This window comes from Tursiops truncatus, chromosome 4 (assembly GCF_011762595.2).
Source record: "Tursiops truncatus isolate mTurTru1 chromosome 4, mTurTru1.mat.Y, whole genome shotgun sequence".
Classification (NCBI taxonomy): Eukaryota; Metazoa; Chordata; class Mammalia; order Artiodactyla; family Delphinidae; genus Tursiops; species Tursiops truncatus.
Window position 1 is genome coordinate 74,039,469 of NC_047037.1, and position 22,379 is coordinate 74,061,847.

General features: G+C 50.4%; 1 protein-coding gene across 5 annotated transcripts in view; it reads left to right on the plus strand.

The window, feature by feature from the left end:
• The window catches only part of ITGB5 (integrin subunit beta 5), a 126,346-nt gene that overhangs the window by 97,281 nt on the left and 6,686 nt on the right, over nucleotides 1-22,379 (plus strand). For all 5 annotated transcript variants that reach the window (XM_033855724.1, XM_033855726.1, XM_033855725.2 and 2 more), the window contains one exon: nucleotides 19,610-19,832. In XM_033855724.1, coding sequence (XP_033711615.1) covers nucleotides 19,610-19,832 — 223 coding nt within the window. The remainder of the gene's footprint in view (nucleotides 1-19,609; nucleotides 19,833-22,379) is intronic.

The following is a 22,379-nucleotide window of genomic DNA, read 5'->3' on the forward strand; positions in this document are numbered from 1 at the left end:
CTGTAAAATCATGTCTCTAAAGGGTCATTCTGTCCAACACCATGCCACCTGCAGTCGAGTCAGCAGAACAATTTTAGGCAGGATTGTAGTTTCGTCTACTGCTGTGTATTCTGTTTCCAGGATTCCTTCTTTGTGAACGGTCTTCCAGTGGTAAAGTGTCGATTTAAAAGGAACTTAAGAGTGTGGCAGGGAAGAGAAAGCACAAACATGGGAAAGCACAAACATCAGAACATATAAATGATCTGTCACTGCGGGAGGGGTGACCATCCCTCCATGGGAGAAACAAGTGCAGAGGGTTGCACAGCGTAGGCCCGTGAGGCCTCCGGGGGCAGAATGCATCATAAGACAAGTATGAGCACACCCATGGGTGCAACGGAACCAGCATGCTCAAACTCGGAATTGCTCCAGAAAATGTAGGACGTATAATGTCATAGAAGAGTCAGCTAGCTGGCAAGAGTCAGGATTTGATGTGCTGATCAGGCCACAGGGTCCACTCTTTCTGATAGATTGGGTGGTTCCACAGGATGGTTCTGTCTGGATTAGCAGGAAAAGTGCTTGGGATCAGGCAGGTCCGAGCCTAAATCCACCACCACCACCACCACCACCACCACGTGCTACTTGTGTCACTTTGGGCACAGAGCTGTTGTGAGCAGTAAGAGAATGTGTCTAAGGCACATTGCCTTGCTGACCACTGGCTCCTTTAAGAGTCAGTGCCACACACCCCTGGGAGCCACAGCTGCTGTCCAGTGTGCAGGCGGGGCCGCCTTCCCCGTGAGTCGGGGCTTTGCTGAGGACTTCCGGCACGGCGGGGTGGATGGACTGCCTATTCCCTTTAGCAGCCACCATAAATGCTCCAAGAAGCCTGGCTGTGTCTGTAATTGGCTTTCAGCCGTGAATTTTTTTTTTTTTTTTTTAACATACTAGCAAGTATTATCACGGAGCTCCCTCCTTACCCCTCAGGTACCAGAAATAATCCTCTGATGTGTCTTCGTCCAGAAGGCTGCTTGTGTGTGTGTTGCCTGGGATCCAGGGCTGCTAGGTCGGGCGATCTGTGCAGATCTCATCCCCATGGTTTATCCTCCCGACTGCCTGGGTTGTCTTGGACTTTGGGTTTTCCTGTCTCTAAAAACACCCCAGCCCTCCCTTGTTTCTGCATCACTTTGAGAATTGAAAGAGAAGACGTGGATAAAGGACCCAGCACGGTGGTTGGCAGGAAACAGGGCCCAGCACATGGGGGCTGCCTCCCCTCCTTCCCTCAGATGTCATGTGCCTCCGAAAATAATACAGCACAGAGCCTGGAGGTGTGGGGCGGGTGGTACATGAGGTGCGAGAGGCCTTAGTAAGGAAAACCGGTCATTCTGGAAACTGGAGTATTCTGTAGCTGAGTGAACACCCTCAGGACCCACAGTCCTCCTGAGCTAGCCTTGCATTTCAGGCTCCTGCCAGATGCTGGGTGCTCGCTCCTCCCTTCGCTCCATCCAGCCCTGTCGTGTTGAGAGACTCTCTTGTGTCCCCAGGTGTGGAAACAGGAGGTTCAAGATGCCCTTGGCAGAAATAGAGACACAGATGTAGAGAACAAACATATGGACACCAAGGGGGGAAAGCGGCAGGGGTGGGGGTGGTGCTGTGATGAATTGGGAGATTGACATATATACATTAATGTGTATAAAATAGATAACTAATAAGAAATGCTATATAAAAAAATAAATAAAATAAAATTAAAAAGCCCTTGGGGCTCCCACATGTGCGGCGCTTTGAGTCACTAACTCCTCGGAATTGCTGAGCTGAGATGTCTTTCGTTCCCCTGAAGTTGGAAAGCTTGAAAAATACAGGGGGAGTTGATGGATGTGTGGTCAGTCTGAGCTGTCTGTCTCCTTCTTGGTGACCAGGATTAATCTGAACCATCTGGTGAACCAGACAAAGAACTTTTTTACCCTCACTGGTTCACATGCATCCCTTCCTAAAGTGTGTTGTCAGTCAAGAGAGTAACTCCAACTAGCTGTAGGATTGTTCTTCGGTCTAGAATGTTCTCAGAGAAAGAAATTGTTCACCATTCCATCATTCATACTTTAAGAGGTTTTCCTTCTAAGTTTTTTCTAAGTGTGTGTATGTGTGCCATTTTGTAGCTTTTTTTTCATATAATATTACATCCTAAGAAGTGCCTGAAGTTGAGTTACTTGAACACATCAATAATTAGAACACTTGGCTGCCTTTCCCCAGTTAGCCTCCTCCACCCCTTCACTGTGAAAGCAACAACTAGTTGAAGCTATCCAGGTCTTCCTGGAGACAGTAGTTTCTGGAATAAGGTCATGGTGGCGTGTGATCATCTAGGAAGGACGCCCAGCTCCGGGCAGGACCGATCCTCCGGGCCGTCGATGTAGCACCCAGCTCCTCGTTCCTTGTCTCACAAACACTCCAGCTTGTTCAGGAGGCAGCAGCGGGTGGGTGAGGGATCCGCCCCCAGTTCCTGGTTCCCGTGGTCAGCTTTGGGCTCCCTCTCCGGAATTTGGCCCGCTGGTTTTGAGCTCTTGGATCGCTGTTACATTCAGGGTTTTTGTGGGGGAGAAGTCTTATTTCTCAACAACGACTCTGGTCTTGAAGATGCTGACTCGGAGACTCACGAGCAGCTGACCTCAGCGTTCTCTCAGTGTTTCTCAGCCCTTCCCCCTGCAGCTGGGCCCACGGTAGCTGCGTGGTTCTGGTCCATCTTCAGACGGGGGCTGAGGCAGAGCCAGGCCAGGACCAGTGGGGACATCCTGGAGAGAAGCTCCTCCAATTCTCTCTGGTCTTTCCGTCTGTAAGAGGCTCCAGTCCTTACCTCCAACCAAGAGACAGGACTGAGGGGACGGGCTAGAGATTACAGGCTTGTGATATGTTATACATCGTAAAAGTTAGTAGTGAAGCAAATCTGACTAACGTCTGGAAGCAGTTGAACAACTTGGTTATTACTTTTGTGATACACTGTCATGGGAATGTGTGTGCAGCCAGGGCTGCAGTTTCTCCGTCTGGTTTCTAGAGGCAACATAACTTAGAGAGTGGTTCTGTCCGTAGACTATTCCTGTGTGTACAAAGGGAGCTATGGGGCCATTGTGAGGGCTTCTGTTCTTTTGAGTCTCATAAAGTGTAGACCCTTCAGAATCCCTCTGCTAATAGAACATGTGAAGAAGGACATGGTCTGTTCAGTTGTTTTCAATGTAATTAAAGGTTACTGCTCAAACTTTGTTGTTCTTTGCTGGTTTCTGTACCCAAACAGTGCATTTCCTGGGATTTGAGTTACTCCGTTATGGTAAACTGTTGAAATCAGTCGCAACCCTGATGCTTCCAGCAGTCTCTGTACTTAAAATGCATGCACTGGCGTACATGGAATAATTTGCTAATAGTCTACTTCTTGGGTTTCATATATTGAGAAAATTTACATCAAATAGAATATAGAATTTTGAACAGAATGCTTTTGGTCTTGTGACTGTGAGATCCCAAAAGTATATGTAAGTAAGGTCTCATATATTTTACTTCATCTAATAGGTTTTTTGGCCAGTTTGTCCATATAAATTTATATGAATCCTTTAATATGTGGCAGGCAATTAGAGGTCAAGGGGCCACTGCAGAGTTTTCTCTCAGATGTAAAAAAAAATATGAAGAGTGACACTAGTGGCATCATTCCTAGTGGCCAGAGCCAGCATCCAAACACAGGTTGCTGGTCTGGGCTGATGTTTTCCAGAAAGTATCACAAGGTTATGTTAAGCCTCTCCTGGTAGAAGCGCCTCTGACATTAAGCCCTAGCTTTGGACTTGCCGATTCTTGCCAGGTGAAACACCTCCATGGCAACAGTTATCCAGATATGTTTATAAAAATACCTCTCACCCTATTCATACTGTTTTCTTCAGAAATGTAATTTTCACACTCACAATAAGTATCCTGGTGGCCATCTCTGGGACTGTGGTCACAGCTCTACCTTCTGTCACTGCATTGCAATTTGCATATTTCATAAATGACTTATAGGACCTTCTGGAATGTGGCTCCATGACAAAGCCCTCAAAAAGTACCTTTTGAATGAACCAAGATTTGACATATTTAATTTCCCAAGAAGAAGGGGGCCTCTTGGTGGCATTGCTACCACTGTGTGCCTCAGGTGGGATGGCCTAGAAAATTCTTCACATCTTTTCCTGTATATTAGTCTCTAGTCAGTTTCTTGATGGTTTACCCGGATGCTATTTGCAAATACAAAGATGCATTATAGAGAAAGGTCTCCTCTCCCTCTAAAGCATATCCTCATAGCAGTGTGCTTTATCTGGTAATATAGAAATCCTAGTTATGCACATGACAGCAGAGACCGAGAGAGTCATCTTCCATTTTGGAGTACTCAGAATACGGTGGCTGTGAGAACAGAATTTGATACAGTATTCTTCAGTAACTATGATTGTAAGGAATGGTACACCCGTAATTCGTAAAGATACTTCCACAAAAGACCACTTACCAGGACCTTCGAGGACCAGCGCGTGTTCAAATCTGGATTCTAAACCTGGCATTCCCCCTTTCCACCTCTGACCTTGGACTCTTCACTTACCCTCTCTGACAAATTCTCTTATCTGTCAAATACCCCAGAGGGTTGTTGTAAGCATCAAATAGGACAGTAACTGTAAAGCTCCTTGCACTCTGCCTCCCCACTCAGGGTGTGGAGTAAGTGTTTTGAGCTGTCCTCCTCCTCCCTCCCTTCCTGGAGGAAGATTTTCTTCCACAAAGATAAGCATCAGAGACATTCATGGCATCAGAAGAGGCTGGTTTCAGAAGTTCTCAATAGGCATCTATCTAGTGGTCAGGAATTCTCTAAGAATTCCATCTGCATCCAGATAGTGCTCAAGTTCATTTGAAAGGCAACAAGGTACTGAAATTTAGGGCTTAGTCACATAACAAAACAATGCACCTTTCAGACTGGCTGCATGAACCAGGTGAGCTGGGCTGCTCCGCTCTGGAGTCATCCAGCCTCTTGCAGCCTGAGGTTGGAGAAAGCTCTTTGGAAAAACTGTAGTGTAGTAAGTGTCTGACCTTGGTGCAGCTGCAGATACTGGTCTGTCACTGAGGTCATTTTATTTTGGGTAGAGTGCTGCATTCGTCTCATTCAAGAGCTCACTGAGCATTCCTCATGTGCCAGGTTTTGTACTGGGTACCAGGGGTACAGAGTTGGAGTTGCTCACAGTATTGAATTAATTTCTGAATGTTTGCTGTCCCTAGAATTTTCCACTCCTCAGAAACTTTCTTCGATTGAGGAACGAGCATATGAACCACTGACTTCCACCATCCAGACTTGTGTGAGATCTTGAAAGATAAGAAGCGTGTTGGCAAGCCATTTTGAGAACCTGCCTTGTTGCATGTGCTGAGCTCAGCTCTGGGAATGGAGTTTCCTTACTGCCCTTGCTCACTGCTCAGATCCTGATTCCAGAAACATCTTAAGCAACAATTTACCAGTGATTGTGAAAAATGGAGTAATCTGAGCATTGGCTTTCACCTCACCGCCCTGTTCTGTCTGTTTAGAAAGGGAAGTGTGCGGACAGGGGAGCTTGGGATGAGGACTCTGCTCATGCCTTTGAACTTCAGGCCTGATCCAAGGTCATGGAGTTTGGCTTGTGAAGGAAATAATGAAACTTTAAAAAAAAAAAAGGAAAATCCTAGGAAAACCATGAGAAATGCCGAAGATGAGATGTTAGTCATGTATAGAATTGGCTGGCATTCACTTTTTGATACTGTAGAATAACACGTTAGAAAATTTTCCATTCTTAGTTAAATTGAAAATGATGAGAGACCTCTGGTGACTGAAATGGTTATTCGTACGGCTCCTCTGTTTCTATTTCTTGGGTGTTGAGCTGTCACTTAGAGTTTGGTCTTGATTTTGGAAACTGTGACATAACTGGTTATAGGACTCTGCTGCTCAGTGCTTTGGGTGGGGTGGGGTGGGATTGGATGGAGCCCTGTTTTCCTTTGGGGTAAGTGTTCCTGACTGTCAGAACGCTGACCTAAGGACTCCACCCAGATCCAAACGCTCGCTGGTGTCTGGAAGTTGCTCTGAGTGAGTTCAGTCTGCCAGAAGTTTTGCATCTTCTTGTTAATGAAAGGAACTGGGGTGACATGCATCACAGCCAATCTACTGACACTGCGTTGTGGTGAAGGAAAGCACAGTGTTTATTGCAGGTGCCGAGCAAGGAGAATGGGCATCTCATGCTCAAAAGACCCTAACTCCCTAAGGGCTTTCAGGGAAGAGTTTCTAAAGGCAGTGTTAGGGGTGAGGGTTGCAGAGTGCCTAATCAGCTTATGGGCATTCTTCTCATTGGCTTGTGGTGAGGTAACAGGGTGATATTTTGGGAAATCTCAGTTATCAGTTTTCTGCCTCCAACTGGTCTGGGGTCTATGGTGTGGGGACTATGTGCTGGTGCTCAGCATGCAGTCAACTTCCTCTACCTGGGGAGGGGTTTAGTTTCTGCAAAACAACTCAAGGATATGGCTCAGGATGTCATCTATAGCCCTTGAGGAGGAGCTAAGGGTCCTTGACTTTGTTTTATGGCTAAACTATTATTTTGTCTTGCTTGACTGCTTTCCTTTGTTCCTGCATTTTTCCACTTCTCTGATTAAATTTGCTCTTTGGAACTTGGGAAGCCTTGGGAGGTTAAAGCTTTTCTACAAACAAAGAGTTGGAGGACACAGGGCAGGGGGAAGGTCTGTCCCTGGAAGACCACACAGGGTCCTGCTCGGTCTCACTCTCTCCTGGACACCTTCCTGAGCCCTGCCTGTTGCCCTCAGCCCACAACCATCACCCCCAAAAGCCTTCATCAGATGGCCCACCGTCCTTAAGCTACAGGAATATACTTCCCAGGTTGGTATGTTATTTGACATCACATCATTGGCCTTTAGGCAAACATTGTAATAATAATGATAATAATCATAATAAATAGAATCTATTTTAACACACTCTTTTAGTATATTGAGAGGTTTTTCCTTGGAAACACACTGAGGCTAATTTGTTAGTATTTTGTGCTCTCCACGAGCAAGCACAAAATAATGGGATCATTTGCATCTTCTGCCTTTTCTACCACCACCAGTCGCACACAGTGGGTCAACTGTCTGTTACCTGCACTGACTGTTTACATTGTGGGAAACTGAGGCCCAGAACCTGGACTTAAAGCACCTTGAGATTCTTGATGATAGATTCAGACGAGGAGAACCTTGTAGGTAAATAGTTACCTCGTCACTACCGAATTTTACACATTTGGATTAGCTCGAGACCCTTCCCAAGTCTCTTTAATACCAGCTCAGCCCTTCCTGCCGCCACTGAAGCATCTAGCCCGCATTTTCCAAGTCTTACCTCATAAGTGCTCTTTTATTCTGGTCAAAAATTTTAGGAAACTTTTAGTCTCTGCTTTGCTAAGTGAGTTTCTCTGGGTTACATAAGGATAGATCAGACATAGCAGACCAGGCCGAAGGACACACGCAGAGCAAGAGGCCAGCCGAAGTACCCGTCCCTTCGTGACTATTATTTGATGAGAGGCACAGAGTGTTCCTTAGTAGTCAGTGGGTGTCTGGCTGTTGGTATTGATTAGGCTGGACCCACTTTCCTTACATGAGCCTTCGTTAGCCTCTTCTAATGTATAAAACACTCTTGGCTCTTGGCATGCATGATCTCATTTGGTGGTTGTTCCTCTACCAGGAGACTGAGGTGACTGTTACTGATCAGCCGTGTGTGGTGGAGACTGTGGCTGAGAAGACTGGCATGTTGGCCGTGCTCCCCGCTGGTGGTTGGCCCGAAGCCTTGGCCTAGGAAAAGCTCACCTACCCTAACCCTCAGGGGATGCTCTTCTCTGGGCGGCTGCTTCCTGCCATCTCCTGGCTTGGCTGGGCTCCTGGCAGCCAGGCTTCAGCGTGGCCCACTCATGTGACATTCCAGACCAGCTGTGTCCATTGAGAGTGCTGCTGCAGGCTCTGAACAGTGGCCAACCGAGGGTGGAATATGGCAACTGGTAAACAACCCGAGAGTTTTCCAGGTTGAAAATAGTAACCCTCTCATCCTGTTGCAGTGACCAGGGGAAAGGGGAGTGAGTTCATGTCTCCCCAGATGCTGTTGGCATTTCCCCAGAAGGGCCTGCCAGCGTTCTTAGGGTCCTATGAGGACTGTGGTTCATCACACTCCTTTGAAACTGGAAAGGTGAGTTCATTAAGGAACTCAGGCTTTTCCATCTTCCCTCCGTTGCCTTAATCTCCCTGTGATGGATAGAGTTGGGCCAGACACCAAGTCCTTCCCTGGGTGCCCTCGTGTGGAATGCAGTAGTGATTAGAGGGACGTGGCAGCTGGGCATCGAGAAACCAGGTGCTAAGACCAGAAAGGCAAAGATATCCTTTGACAGAGCTCTGTTGCCTTTGACAGTGGAGTCTTGGCTTTCTAGCCAGAGCTATCATCTCAAAGTATTCTTGAGGTTTGGGGAAGCTTAGCTTAAAGCAGCATCACCTCATGTGCTTAGTAGTGGTCATATTTTGCTGATCAGATACAGAATGCAACATGCAGTTCAGCAGATGAAGGCAAAGGGTGCTTCACCTATCAGGAAGCACCTTCAGTTGAGCTTGTCAGGCCTGGTTCATTGACACTGAGCCAAGGACAGGGGAGCAACGAGCCCTGAGACTGAGGATGCATCATTGTTCACATCTCTGAAGAGCGTTTTGCTGGAGAAATCTGAACAACGTGCAAGAACATGATCGGGTGCAAAGCCTGTGACTTCTGTTCAACCATGACCGCGGTTGCCACAGGAAAGAGAATTCCTAGTCTTGATTTCTCGTGTCATCCTCAGGTCTCTGGGTTCCTTGGGCGTTTGTTAAGAATTTGAAATATCTCAAGAATCACATTTAAGTTTATAAGCATCAATAATACTTCATTCCTTTTCTAATTTCCAGCATCGGGTATCTTCCCCAGGACTTCAGGCTTGTCCTGATGTCATTCAGAGCCTCCACCAGTCAACACGTTCTTAGCATCTACCGTGTGCCCGACACCATGCTAGGCATTAGGCAAACAAAAATAAAACACCGTCTTTGATTTTGTTTGGGTTTGCAAGCCAATGAGATGAGGCAAATGCGTAAACAAATATATCCGTGTGATAAGTGATTGTATATCTATACTCTCCCTGTTAACCAAGTCTTCTGGTCAGGTTTAGAACATGCCAGGACTCCAGTCTTAAAAAAAAAAAAAAAAGAAAAAGAAAAGGAACAGAAAAAGAGAAACCCTTACCCTCCCCGCCGCCCCCCTGCAAGCTCCTCTTTCCTCCATATTCACAGCCATATTCCTCAAAACATTTGTCTACACCCACTGACTTCATGTATCACCTCCCAGGCAGCCTTCAGCACAGTCCAATTTGGATTCAGGCCCATGTTTCCACCAAAACAGGTCTTCCAGGTCCTGAATAGCTGTGTCCTGCTGCATCTTAGGCTTGTTCGGCTCTCATCTTACTTGACTGTTGAGTGACAGCTGATGTTGTTGGCCACGCCCACCTGGAAGAGCTCTCTCCCCACTGTCAGTCAAAACCGTAGGCTCTTTTGTGGGATCCTTCTCCTCTGGCAGTCCATTCAGTGCTGAGATTGTCCAAGGCACAGCTTAGACGTCTTCTCCCGCAGAGTCTCTCTCAGGAATCTCATTGTGCCCACACCTTCAGTTACCCTTGTGTTGCTCTCAGGCTCCCTTTAGCTCCACTTGGATGTCTTGAATGAACCTCGGTCTCAGGATGTCTCAGACTGATTTCATGATCTTCCTCTCAGCTGTCGTCCTCTCCTGATTTTCCTTGTCTCCACCTTTCATCCAGCTGTACGAGCCAGAAACCCAGGAATTATCCTTTTTCCTACCTTCTCCTCAACTCCTGCGTTCCATCTGCCAGCCTTGGGGATGGATCTGTTGCACATTTTTAAGCTATAAAACACCCTAGGTCACCTTGAACATTTATCCTATGTGTTGTTTTAATTTTTATCACTGAGTCATGCCTGGATTATACTGGAGAGGCAGTACGCATAGTGGTTAGGAATATGGGCTCCAAACAAATGTAGTTCAAATCCCAGCTCTGACACCTGCCTGCTGTGTGACTTTGGATAAATTACTTGGCTTCTCTGTGCCTCGTTTTCCATATTTTAAAAAATTAGGATAATAATCGTACCACCACGTAGGGCGATTGGGACTACTAATGAGAAAATCCAAGTAAAGTGCTTAGAACAATGCCTGTCCTGTTGTAAGTCTTGTCCACTCACCTCATATTTCTTTGAAATTCGTCTTCTCCCCATCTGTGCTACCACCATCCAAGTTCATCTGCTCCCCATGCTGCAGCCAAAGTAATTGTTTCAAAACAAAACTATGCTAAAGTTCAGCATGTTTGAGAGGCTTGGAGTGGTTTGAAGTGACCAGAACCTGGGGTGCCCGGGGGCGCAGGGGCAAGTGAAGAGATGTGAGAGGTAGGCCTCGTAACAGGTTTGTATGTTGGACACAAAGTTTACATGTGGAAGCTGTGCTTTTGGCGGTGAGGAGCTGTTGAAGGATTTTAAGCAAAAGAGTGTCATCACATCGTTTACATTTTAGGAAAATGATGGAGGAGGCCATGTGGACACTAACTTGGGGAAGGGGCAGACCATAGCAGGAGTACTCAACCAGGAGAATGCTGCAGCGTCCAGCTGAGGCTCTCAGTTTCCCTCTAGTGATGGGAGTTTATTGTCAGGACGTTTGGGACTCCAGGATAAATTCAAACTCCTCAATCTAGCCCTAAGGTCTTCTTTCCTCCACAGTCATCCTCTCTCCCTTTTTCCCTTCCTTCCTTCCCTCCCTTCCTTCTGTCTTTTTATATACGTACACACTTACAAACACACACGCATACAAACAGGCCCATATCTACCCCCCGGGTACCCATTCTCGTCAAACTCTCCTTTTCAAATACTTCCCTTCCAAGCTGTGCACTCTATGTATTCATCCTCACAATTGAATGCATCCTGTTTCTTGCACCCAAAATGCCTTCTCTCCTCTACTGTTCCATAACCTGTAGCTTAAGCCGGAGTCTGTACCAGGCTCTCCAGATTTCTCCTGCTCTGACCGAGAACGGCAAATGTCAGCGGTGGAGGAATGGTAGAGCTCACGTAGTTACCGCCCTTACTTTACAGATAGGAAAATGGGGCCAAGAGTGATTTAATGATCAGTGATTAAAAGAGCTAGCCTTGGGGATGGACCTGTTGCGTATTTTTAAACTATAAAACACCCTGGGTCACCTTGAACATTTATCCTACGTGTTGTGTTCATTTTTATCACTTAGTCATGCCTAGATTATACTGGAGAGGCCGTACACATAGTGGTTAGGAATATGGGCTCCAGAGACAAACAAATGTGGTTCAAATCCCAGCCCTGACACCTGCCTGCTGTGTGACTTTGGATAAATTACTTGGCTGCTCTGTGCCTCATTTTCCATATTTGCAAAAACGAGGGTAATAATCGTACCACCACGTAGGGCGATTGGGACTACTAATGAGAAAATCCAAGTAAAGTGCTTAGAACAATGCCTGTCCTGTTGTAAGTGCTCCATCAAGTTTCTCTATTAAGAGATTTTAATGACTTGATTTCTCAGTGAAATTAGAAATTTCTTGAAACCATACATTTCTTTATTGCACATGTACAACGAATTCCCCCAATCCCATTAGGGAGACAAACCACCGTCCCTCTTTTATTGATGAAGAAAGCGGACTGCTGTCCAGAGCCAGCAAGTAGCCAGGTGAGGCTGCACGGTAGCTCCCGTCCAGAAGACGCGTCCCCAGCCGAGGGCTTCCAAGTAGTGACGAGGGTGAGACCGAGCTGGTCTGAGGAGACTCTGTGAGAGCTGCCTTCCGGGGTTGGTGATGAGCGAGGAGAGCTGTGCTGTCTTTGAGAGGAGCAGCCCTTAGTTGGCAAGTTCTCTCGTCAGTAACTCATCCTTGGCAAGAACAGGCTGTGTTTACAGGCTCGGGAAGCCTGTGGTGAGAAGGACACAACCTTTCGAGAGTGACTTCTCTCTCGACCCTGGAGGTTTATTTAGTTTCTGCTGAGGTGCCCAGAGTCAGGCTAAGATCCCTCATGAGGGAACTGGGTAGAAGTCCTGTGCATTTCCAGAATCTCTGTTCTCTCCTTTTTCTGGCACCAAAGCCAGTGCATGGAAGGGAACACTGAGACAGTGGGAGGGGCGCGTTCCCACGGGGACCAGACCCGGGGACACTGAGAACACCCGGCCCGTGATGTAACCCTCACTTGCTCGTCAGCCAGGTACCAGAAAGAACGCCTCTTAGGAGGGATTTCCCCTTCCCAGTCCAAAGCCCCAACACAGAGGCCGGGCGCTCTGGAAGCGTTGTGTGTGCGTTTGGCCACAGGTCAGCCCGCCCTTGGCTGTGGTTCCCCATGGAGCTTGTGTGAGTGCCCAGGACGTCTACGTTCACAGGCTCTCGGGGAGCAGCTCCCAACCCCAACCTGATGCTAAGGAGGGCGGGGCCGTGGGCCTCCTGGCTCAGCAGCGTCTTGGGACCCCTGACACAGACACCGGCGGCTGGAGGCACAGAAAGCTCTGGTTGGTCTTCCTGCCCTTTTTAAGACGGCTGTTAGAGAGTTCCAGGAGCGGGGCCAGGCTGTCACCCAGAGGTGTCCACGTCGCAGACAAGACCTGGCTTCCGAGGCAGGGAACTCACCCAAATGAGCAGAGGCTTTCCAGCCCACAGCGATTCCTTTTCTTTTTTCTCTTAACCACTTCCTGTTTACCCGCTGCCTGTCCTGAGAAGAGGGGAGAGAGGAGGGGAGGACGATGGGCAGACAGAGGGCTGTGGGAGGAGGGATGCTGGGGCTGTGGGAGGAGGGATGCTGGGGCTGTGGGAGGAGGAGGATGCTGGGGCTGTGGGAGGAGGAGGATGCTGGGGCTGTGGGAGGAGGATGCTGGGGCTGTGGGAGGAGGGGTGCTGGGGCTGCGGGAGGAGGATGCTGGGGCTGTGGGAGGAGGGGTGCCCGTGGGGGAGCTTGGGGGAGGCAGAAACTGAGAGTACCTACTTGTGTGAGAGAGGGATGCAGATAGTGGGATAGGGAGAGGGAGAGACAGGAGCAAGGGAGGTGCCGTTCCTGTCTGGGGGGCTGGGGAGCTGAGCGCAGCCCTGCCCTCCTCAGCCCTCTGCCAGCCTGAAAGGCCTCCTGGAGGCCGAAGGGAGGGGGCGGAAGCTGATCAGCAAGGGAAGTGCAGTGCATTCCTGAGCTGGATGGAAACTATTTTTGGACCAGCTGTGGAGAGACATTTGTACCCTGAGGGTCTGACGTCTCTGTGGTCATGACCCTTGCTCCTGACCGGGCCAGGATGGGGAGAAGACACCCACTTCTTGTTTCTGCCTCATCCCAGGCAGGCTCCTTCCTTCCTCCAGCCCCAGGGCCCTCACGCAGGTCCTCTGAGGTCACCCTAGGGCTGCCTTGGGCCTTTGCAGGCCGGAGTCCAGCTTGGGGCCGAGGGCCACATGGGCCGTGCCTCAGACATCTAGCTGTCCCGTTCCTGCTGAGGGCTGGAGTGCCCCCCGGCAGGGCCTCCGGTGCTGCTGGGTGTCGGCCTCCGTGCAAGGCTCTGGGGCCAAGGAGCAGCTTCACCAGGCCCTGGGTGTTCTCGCTTTGGGCTGGGCGTGGATTACGTAACCTTATGGGAGCTTTTAACCCTGGAAGGCTTGTTTTTTGTTTTTTTTAATTCGGCTGAGCTGCTCCGCTTGCAGCATCTTAGTTCCCTGACCAGGGACTGAACCCAGGCCCCAGCAGTGCAGGTGCTGAGTCCTAACACCTGGACTGCCAGGGAACTCCCTAATTCTGGAAGTCTTTGATTCAAGCTCGCAGAAATGATTCCCTCTCCCATTCTCTGAGATTATCTACTCCAAGCTTCCGCTCCCCACACACTCCCATTATAACAGCGACAATGATGAAGCTAGCTAGCATTAACTGAGCACTTATTATATGCCAAACACTAAGCGCTTTATACAGGTTATGTGATTGAACTCATACAACAACCCTACGAGTGGGGACACCTTTAATAAGGCCCCATTTTAAAGTGAAGGAGCCGAGATGCAGCGGGGTTAAACATCATTTACTGCTGGTAAATAGATTCAGGAGGCCAACCCCGGGCTCTCGTGATTTCAGAAGCCACATGTTAACCACCACACTCTACTGCCTCATTTTCCAAATGTTTCGTTGTATCCCTGCTGTTAGCCACCACCCATGTTCCATGGTAAACAGGCTCCCCTTCATCCTCCACCTCATGAAAGAACGCCCACGCCTCCTTTTCCTGAGGACGAGGGGCGCTGGCCGCCTCCCACCCCTGTCAGCCCGCACCTCGCTCCTGCAGATCCTTGCCTTCTACCCCCTTGATCTTCCCCCCGTTTAGAGGTTGTGCCCTCCCACTGCATGATCCCCGACTTCTCAGCCCTCTCTCCAGGTCACGCCTGCACGGCCCTGTGACCGCGGTCCAGTACGACGGCCTCCGAGCTCCTTGCTGAGCTGCAGGGGCGCAGGGGCGGTCCGGTCCTGTGCTGGCTGCCGTGGGTAGGGGCCTGATTTGCATTAACACCAGTATTTCTCATGACACTCCCACGAGGAAGGCATTGCCCTCATTGACAGATGAGGAAATGATCGTCAGGTTTAGGGACTTGCCCAAGGTGACACTTGAACGTGGTTCCAGCACAGCCGCCAGCCTTTCACGCAGCTGACTGGGGTTAGCCTGAGCTCCTCCGGCCACAGTCCTCACCCCGCAGCTACTCGCTCTCTCATTCTCTTTTTCTCTCTCTCTCGCCCCCCCACCCCACTAACCTCTTTCTGCTATGATCTCTTTGGGGTTTGTTCTTCCCTCGATCCCTCCACTTCCACCAAAATGTTCTCTCTTCTGTATTTTTCTCTTTGATCAGAAGGATGCTCGAATATCCCCTCTTCAAAATCCCCAGCCCCTTTCTCCGCCATCTCTTCCTTTCCCTGCACAGCCCGATTCCTTGTGGGAGTTGCCGCGCTCGCTGTGGCCACCTCCTCACCTCTCTGCCACTGGATCCTGCCCTCGCCGCCCCACCGCCCTGTAGGATTTGCCCTTCTTGACCTCTACAGAGCACTGGCGCTGGGGCTTCCTCACGTGCCCCCTCCCTCCTCTCTGGCAGCTCCTTCCCCGCCTGCTTCAGGGGCGTCCCTGCCTCTGAATAGCCAGTATTCTACTTGATCGGCTGGGGGTGGGGTGGGGGGGGCTGCGTCTTGGCCCATGGCCCACACAAGCACCGTTTTGCTGATGGAAAGCTGCTGAATTCTGTAGAGCTGAAATTCTGTATAAATAGACACATTGACAACTTCCTGTCCATTTAGCTATCAGTCATTCGAACAAAGGTACTAATAATAGCTTGCACATGTAGCAATTCACAGCTTACAAAGTGCTTTCACATGCCCTTCAGTATCCCTGTCTCTGTGTAATGAAAATATTTCTGTGTCCGCGCGGTATTAGACAGGCGTCATGAAGTTCAGCGCCCTTTGCCAGGGTGCCGGGGAAGCGTTATAAACGAACTTTGTTTTTTTTTTTTTTTTTAATGAGCTTTGTTTTGATGCAGGGTCCTTGCTCCCGCCCTCTGGGTGCTGTTAGCCAGGATCATGTTCCCATTCCCCCTCCAGTTCTCCTGGTGATTGATGGGTTATTGAGCCTGGGGACGGGACCGAATGACCCTTGTCATTTTAATAACATGTTCCTACTAGGGCATTAGGAGAGGCCAAGGGCTGACCAGAGGATGTGGAAATCTCTGTACGTGCAGGTTGAGGGAAAGGCAGGTTGAGGCCCGAGTGCAGGGTCCGAGACCTTTGGATTAGGATAAATTGTGACCAGATTTACGAAGTTTATGACACTCTGTATGGGTCACGCTTTCTCAGGGAGACTTGGAAACTTTAAACCGACGTGGCAAGCGGTTGCACCTTGTGGGCCGTCTCCCACCAGTCGGTAGAACCTCCTTGGAGGACAGTGTTGAGGAGGATTCTGAGGCCAAGCCCGGGCTCCAAGGCAGAGAATCCTCTGCTTAGACGGCACGGTCTGCGTGGGAGTGAAGGAGGACGAGGCATGCGTCACCTCTCTGCCATAGCTGCTTTCCATTGTCTTTGAGAGGCGGTGAACCACCTGACAGACAAACTGGGGCCATCACGGGAGTCCCCGAGGACAGCACTCCAGTGGCTTCAGCCGTTTCACCGAGCGTGGCTTCTCTCCTAGTTTGACTTGCTGGGACCTTGCGTTGGACTTGGCAAATGTTTGAGGCCAAAACGCCACGTGGATAAGGACTTTCCGAGGTCCCCCGGCCCTCAGCGGCTCCCACCTGCTTGCCCACCCTCCTCCTGTGGGCCGGGGCGCTTCGTGCTCTCACTCACAGGTTCTTTGCACAGCATTTCTTTCTCGCCACGTCCATGCCTCTCACGTGCTGTAGGAGGCTTTCAGGAACGGCTTAGGTCTCTGGCAGTGAGTCCCGTCCCTCTCCATGGAGCCGTGGTGACCTTGGATGAGTTGCCAGCTCGCACTCTCTCCTGCCCTTGACTCCTAACTCTGTAATTGCACCCCAGATCTAGGGGCACCCTCAACTGCTTTGACTGTGGACTGGGTTTTGGAGCTCTTAGGTCTTCGTGATGTCAGATGTACCCAAGGCAGCTGGGTTTACTTGCCAGTTAACCATCATGGTGGGAAGTACAGAGCAGCTGGCACCTTTGCCATCTTCTCAGCAGCAGATCTTTTCACATTAGATGCCCAGTCACCATGGGGAGCAAGTTCTCCCTTCAACACATACACACACCCATACTTCACCCCAGACGAAATAATATACTACCTCCTCACCAAACCTTCGACACTTTGGAATGTCGTGCTAGGTTTTTATTTGGTTCATTTTATATTGCTGCCAAAAACAGAGAAGGAAGGGAAACAACACTCACCATGTCAAACAAAGCAGTCTCTCTGGCCTGAGTAGTGTCTTTGCTGTTTGTAAATACAGCACCAGCCGTGCCTCTTACTTCCTCTATTTTTGCTTGACGGGATGGCATGATGTACAAGCCACTGGAGAGACCAGAGCTGTATTAAAAACCACTCCTCAAGTGCACTGATAACTGCAACTCACTTTGAAATGCATTTAAAAAAATATGGATGGATGGAGGGATGGAGGGATGTGTGATGAAGCAGCCGGCTGCGTACTGATGGTGGAACGGGGGTGGTGAGTGGATGGAGGTTCTCTTACAGTCCTTTCAACTTGCCTGCAGGTTTGGAATTGTCATAATAAAATGTTGGGGGGAAAATCACCCTGACGGTGAACCATTTTAATTTAAAACAGCCTCTTGACCAATGTGGTCCTGAGGCCGAGAGTTAGGGAGTTGTGCAGATTGGATCCATTTCATTTGGGAAGACTTCCCGTGGGGCGTGGTTTCCTGCTTGCCAGGGCTGTTCGGGGATCGGTGCAGAGGAAGGGTGTGCAGGCCTCCCTCCCTCGGGTGAGTTGTGCTCTCTGCTGCCCTTTCCCTCCCATGCCCCTACCCGCCGCCCCCCACCGTATAACCCATGAGCAGGGGTGCAGCTCTCTCCTGTGGCCCACACATCACACGCCAGCTTCCAGGCAGTTAAATTGTACTCCACAGCCTCCTCCTTGGTGGGGTCTGGCTTTCCTCACCTCTCCCAGAGGGCTGTCATGTGCCTCGGCGCTGGCTGTGAAGTGGGAGGGTGCTCTCGCCCAGCAAAGTATCTGCTGGGGCTCTGTATCCCCTGAGCTGCAGAGAGGCTGCCCCACATGCACGGGAGGGAGGGGAGGTCTGGCGGCTCCAGATGGCCTCCCTGCCTCCTGCAGATTCTAGGCTCAACAGGCAGACAGGTTGGGGACGGGGACAGGAAGGAAGTGGGGTGAAGAGGCTCTCTGGAGTTAGGTCCTGACGTGAATTGTGGGTCGCACTCATTGGTGGTCTTAGAAGGTGCTGAGGTCCAACTACAAGGATAACTGACTCAGGAGCGGGAATAAAATGCAAGGCGCCCCTGTCTGATGCCATCCCCTGCCTGCCTGGTCTCCTGCTAGTATGTCAGTGGGTTCTCAGTAAATACAAATTCTTGGTGCTATTAATATTAGCCTTTGCAAAATGGCATGAGAAAGGACAATATGCTGCAGTGATAGTATAAGGAAGATTTTAAAAAATTAAGTGCTATCTGTAGCACCGCTTTCTGCCTCTGTTAGCAAAACAGAGAGACTCCACTAACTGTCAGGCTCCTGGCCCCCTTGGAGGCTGGTGCTGTCCGTGCTTCTCGCTGTCCAGCGTGCACACGCGCGTGCCTGGTGCGCACACTTACTCAGTCCTCTGAGCCCAGCAGCTCCCCTGCCCTTGATGCCTGCAGAACCGGGAGGGGATGCCCAGCTCCTCCTCCCTTGCAGGCTGTGGAAAGGGTTCCTCCTGCAAGCGGGGAGCGGGGGCCCTTCAGCTGGTTCTCATCTTGATTAGGGCCTGCTCTGTCCTCTTCTCCTGAGAGGCCACGGATCCTGGAGTTCAGACCGTAGGCCCTGGAGCCCCACTCCCCGGTTTGGGTCCCGGCTCTGCAGCCGCTAGCTGTCTGGCCGTCAGCGAGCTGCTTCCTCCTTCCGTGTGTCAGTTTCATCACTTGTGCGCGTGGGATGGTTGGAAGAATTCGTCGAGTTCGTGCTGTAAAGCCTGACAGCGCGTAGCGAGTTCGGTGTTAGCCGCTGCCGTCCCCCGTACCTGCTCGTGAGTCATCCGGCTCTGGCCCGTGGCTCCAAGGCCAGAGCAAGAATCAGCGTCTCACTGAGACTGCGGGGCAACAACTCTGTTGGTTTCCTTCGTGGCTGTGTTAGGGTACCACAAATTTAGCGACTGAAAACAACTCAGATGTGTTCTCTTTTCTGGAGGTTAGAGTCTGAAATCGTTTTCTCTGGCTGAAGTCGAGGTGGCAGCAGGGCCGCCCCGCACTCCTCGCCCTGAGGGTCTGGGCGAGGACACTTCCCTCGCCTTTTCCCCTTTTCCATCTTGCAGGACTGCGTTCCTTGCATTCCGGCCTCCTCGAGGTCTCCTCCTCCATCTTCAAAGGTGGCAGCGCAGCATCTTGCTTCTCCTGTCCGTTGCCACCTCCTTCTGTAGTCAGATCTCCCCGTGCCCCATATGGACCCTTGTGGGGACCTAGGGCCCCCCTGGATAATCCGGGAGAATCTCCCCCATCTTAAAATCCTTCACTTAATCACACTGCAGAGTCTCCTTTGCCATACGAGGTCACATTCACAGGTTCTGGGGCCATTAATCACATAACACGGGAGACAGGAAGAAGCTCTCTGGTGTCCTGGGCCTGTGGCACGACTTGGCCAAGTTCTGGACCGACTTGGAACAGCACTCAGCCCAGCCGGGCCATACGCACTGCCCGGGCGCCCTGCTGTCACCCCGTGTCAGCACCAGGCCGTCTTTGTCTGCCCAGACGGCCTGCGAGGGCACAGTCGGCGTCTCATTCTGTTGGATCCCCAGTGTGCGGCACACGGCAGGCGCTGGGCGGTTGGTTGTGTGTCCGTGTAAGCAGGCAGGCGCTGATGTGCCGTGTGTGTACTTTAGGCCACGGCGACTGTCACTGCGGAGAATGCAAATGCCACGCAGGTTACATCGGGGACAACTGTAACTGCTCGACAGACATCAGTACGTGCCAGGCCAGGGATGGCCAGATCTGCAGTGACCGCGGGCACTGTGTCTGTGGGCAGTGCCAGTGCACGGAGCCAGGGGCCTTTGGGGAGACGTGTGAGAAGTGCCCGACCTGCCTGGATGCTTGCAGCACCAAGAGGTAAAGCGCCGCCCCCTACACAGCCCTCCACCCCCCCCTGCCCCGCCCAACCCCAACGTCTCCCCCAGACCAGGCCTGCCATCCGGCCAGTCAGCCCTCAGGGCTGGCCAGCCTCTCACCCCCCATCCCCTGCATCTTCCCCACACAGACTTGCTGGGGATCGAAACTCTTACTAACATTAACTAGAATAGGGTCTTTGAAACACTGGTTGCATGGGGATTTTGTAAAAAAAAAAAACGAAATCAAAACAACAGCAACAAAAACTGTTACTCTGTTCCTAAACAAGTTTAGAAGTTATAGGATTACTGAGTTAAATGAAATTAAACTGATTTTAGTACCAAAATAGCATCTTCTTGAGCCTTTAGTGTGTCACTGAGTATTTTAAAAGGACATTCAGCATGCATCTTTCTTCCAAATGAATTTGGCCTCCTGCCCCATTAACATCTCCCAAACAATGTTTCACAGGCCCCACCCCATATGGGAAATGCTGCTTTAAACAAAACATCATCAGAAGGTAAACTGGACAGGAGGGCACCTGACCTAGATAAGGCAAGCCAGGAACAAGCGACAGTGGCTCTGGCATTTTCCGCTCCATTTGTACAGATGATGGAGTGGGTCTCTGCGCTGCTGCTGAACGCAGATTGTCCAGGCGCGGGTTCCAGGCCTCCACCGACCCAGCCACGGGGTTACATTCCCCTGCTGACCTCCCCACGGCTCTGCCCTTCACACTCCGCCAGAGTGCGAATGAGACGGAATTAAATCAGGGAGTTATGCCAGCGGGAAAGCAAGAGTGACGGTTTCTCTTGAATTTTGCTAGAGAAACAGCTGCGCCATCAGCGTCCGTGTCCTAAGGGGCCAGGAGGGAGGGCACAGATAATCAGGAACAAATAATAATACAGACGTTGTTTCTCTTTGGCTGGGAAACGCAACCGTGCAGTTTTTTTTTTGGCAGATTTCCCTTCCGAACCCCTGGCTCGGGCTCCTAATGAGACGCGTTCATGCTCCCTGAGCAGCGTGGCTGCCGGTCAGTCTGCACTCAGAAACGTTCTGGGTGGCAGAACCCCTGGTTGGATGTTTGCCACAAATAATCCAGGCGTGGGTAATTGAAAGCTGGCCGCAGATGCAGAGACAAGATAGACAGGGCCAGAGGGAAGCCAGGCAGAGTAAGCGAGAAGAAACACAGATCTACCTTAGACCTGCTGAGAGCAGGGAAACAACAGAAATCCAAATAGAAACATCCCAGGGGAAGGAGGAGGTTAGGATCCTGGATCTGGAGCCCAAATAGCTGTGGCTATCTGAGCCTGGAATCGTGGCCATTATCAACATTGAATGCCTGAGGGAGGTGCCCTGCCCCCAGCTCTCCCACCAGCAGAACCCTGTTGAGTATGGGCTCCCAGACCTTGGGGCATATGAGGTTGATGGGGGTTGGTGCCAAGCTAGGACAATACACATGGAACCAATAAAGGCAGATCAAGCCTGTTTCTTTCCTTCTTCCGGAGCAGCAGGGCAATATAGGGTTGGCTTAGGTCAGTTAAAAGGCCTCTTGGGAAGACCACCTTCGCTTTAAATGTTTAAAGCATTCATTGCCAAGAAGACGTAGACTTGGTGATGTGTTATCCATTAAGCAATATCAAAGGAGCAAGGAGAGCAAAGAGATGCCGTAGGGGAACCTCACTCATCCTTCCTTGTCTCCGGGCCACACTGACACAGTCTCTTTCACAGCCTAGTTGTCACTTTTTTTTTTTTTTAAACAAAGTACCTTTGATAGTGCCTTACTTCAGGCTGTTTTTCTACTTGCTGCTTTGCTGAGAGCCAACAGGTTTTGAATGCCTATGTCCTTTTTTTTCTGGGGTTTCAGAGCAGTCAATCTCCACTTTCTAGAACTAACCAAACACGCTCTTCACCTTGGGCGAGTTCCTATTCAGTTTCAGCCGATTGCAATTAACAGTCTCGCTGAGCAAAGTCTGTCTCAGCAACTTGTTTGTTTCAAGGCCAGACATTTTAATACGTGACTACAGTAGATCACAAGATTCAATCCAGTATGCGGAGCACACAGGTTAAACTCATCTGTCCACGTGGATGATTAGGGAATGTTCCCTGGCAGCGGCCCTGTGGTTTCATGACAACAGGGCATGCAGATGGAGGGCTCAGTGAATCCTAGCGGAGACCGGAAGCAGCCGCCTTTCTTTGCAGTGTGTTAATCCACGGGTGGAGGAGGGGCAGTGGCGTCAGCGTGAATGACTGGCGCTGGAGCCACGCCTTCCTGGCGCCCAGCCAAGTCTCAGTTGCCTGCCCGCTGGGGCTCTGGCCTCCGGAGAGGTGCAAACATTACCTACTTGTTTAACTTCAGAATGTTTCCATGAAGTCATTACCAGGAGAGTGGGATTCTGTGGCCAATCCGAGGATAGGTGGATTCTTAAGCATATTAGGACCCTGGTAAGAAAGTCTTCCCTGCTTTCCCTCCACAGTCTACTCACTCGCCCATTCCTCCTCGATGTTCAGACAGTGGAGTAAGGACTCAGGGAGAAACTTGACAGAGAGGCAGGT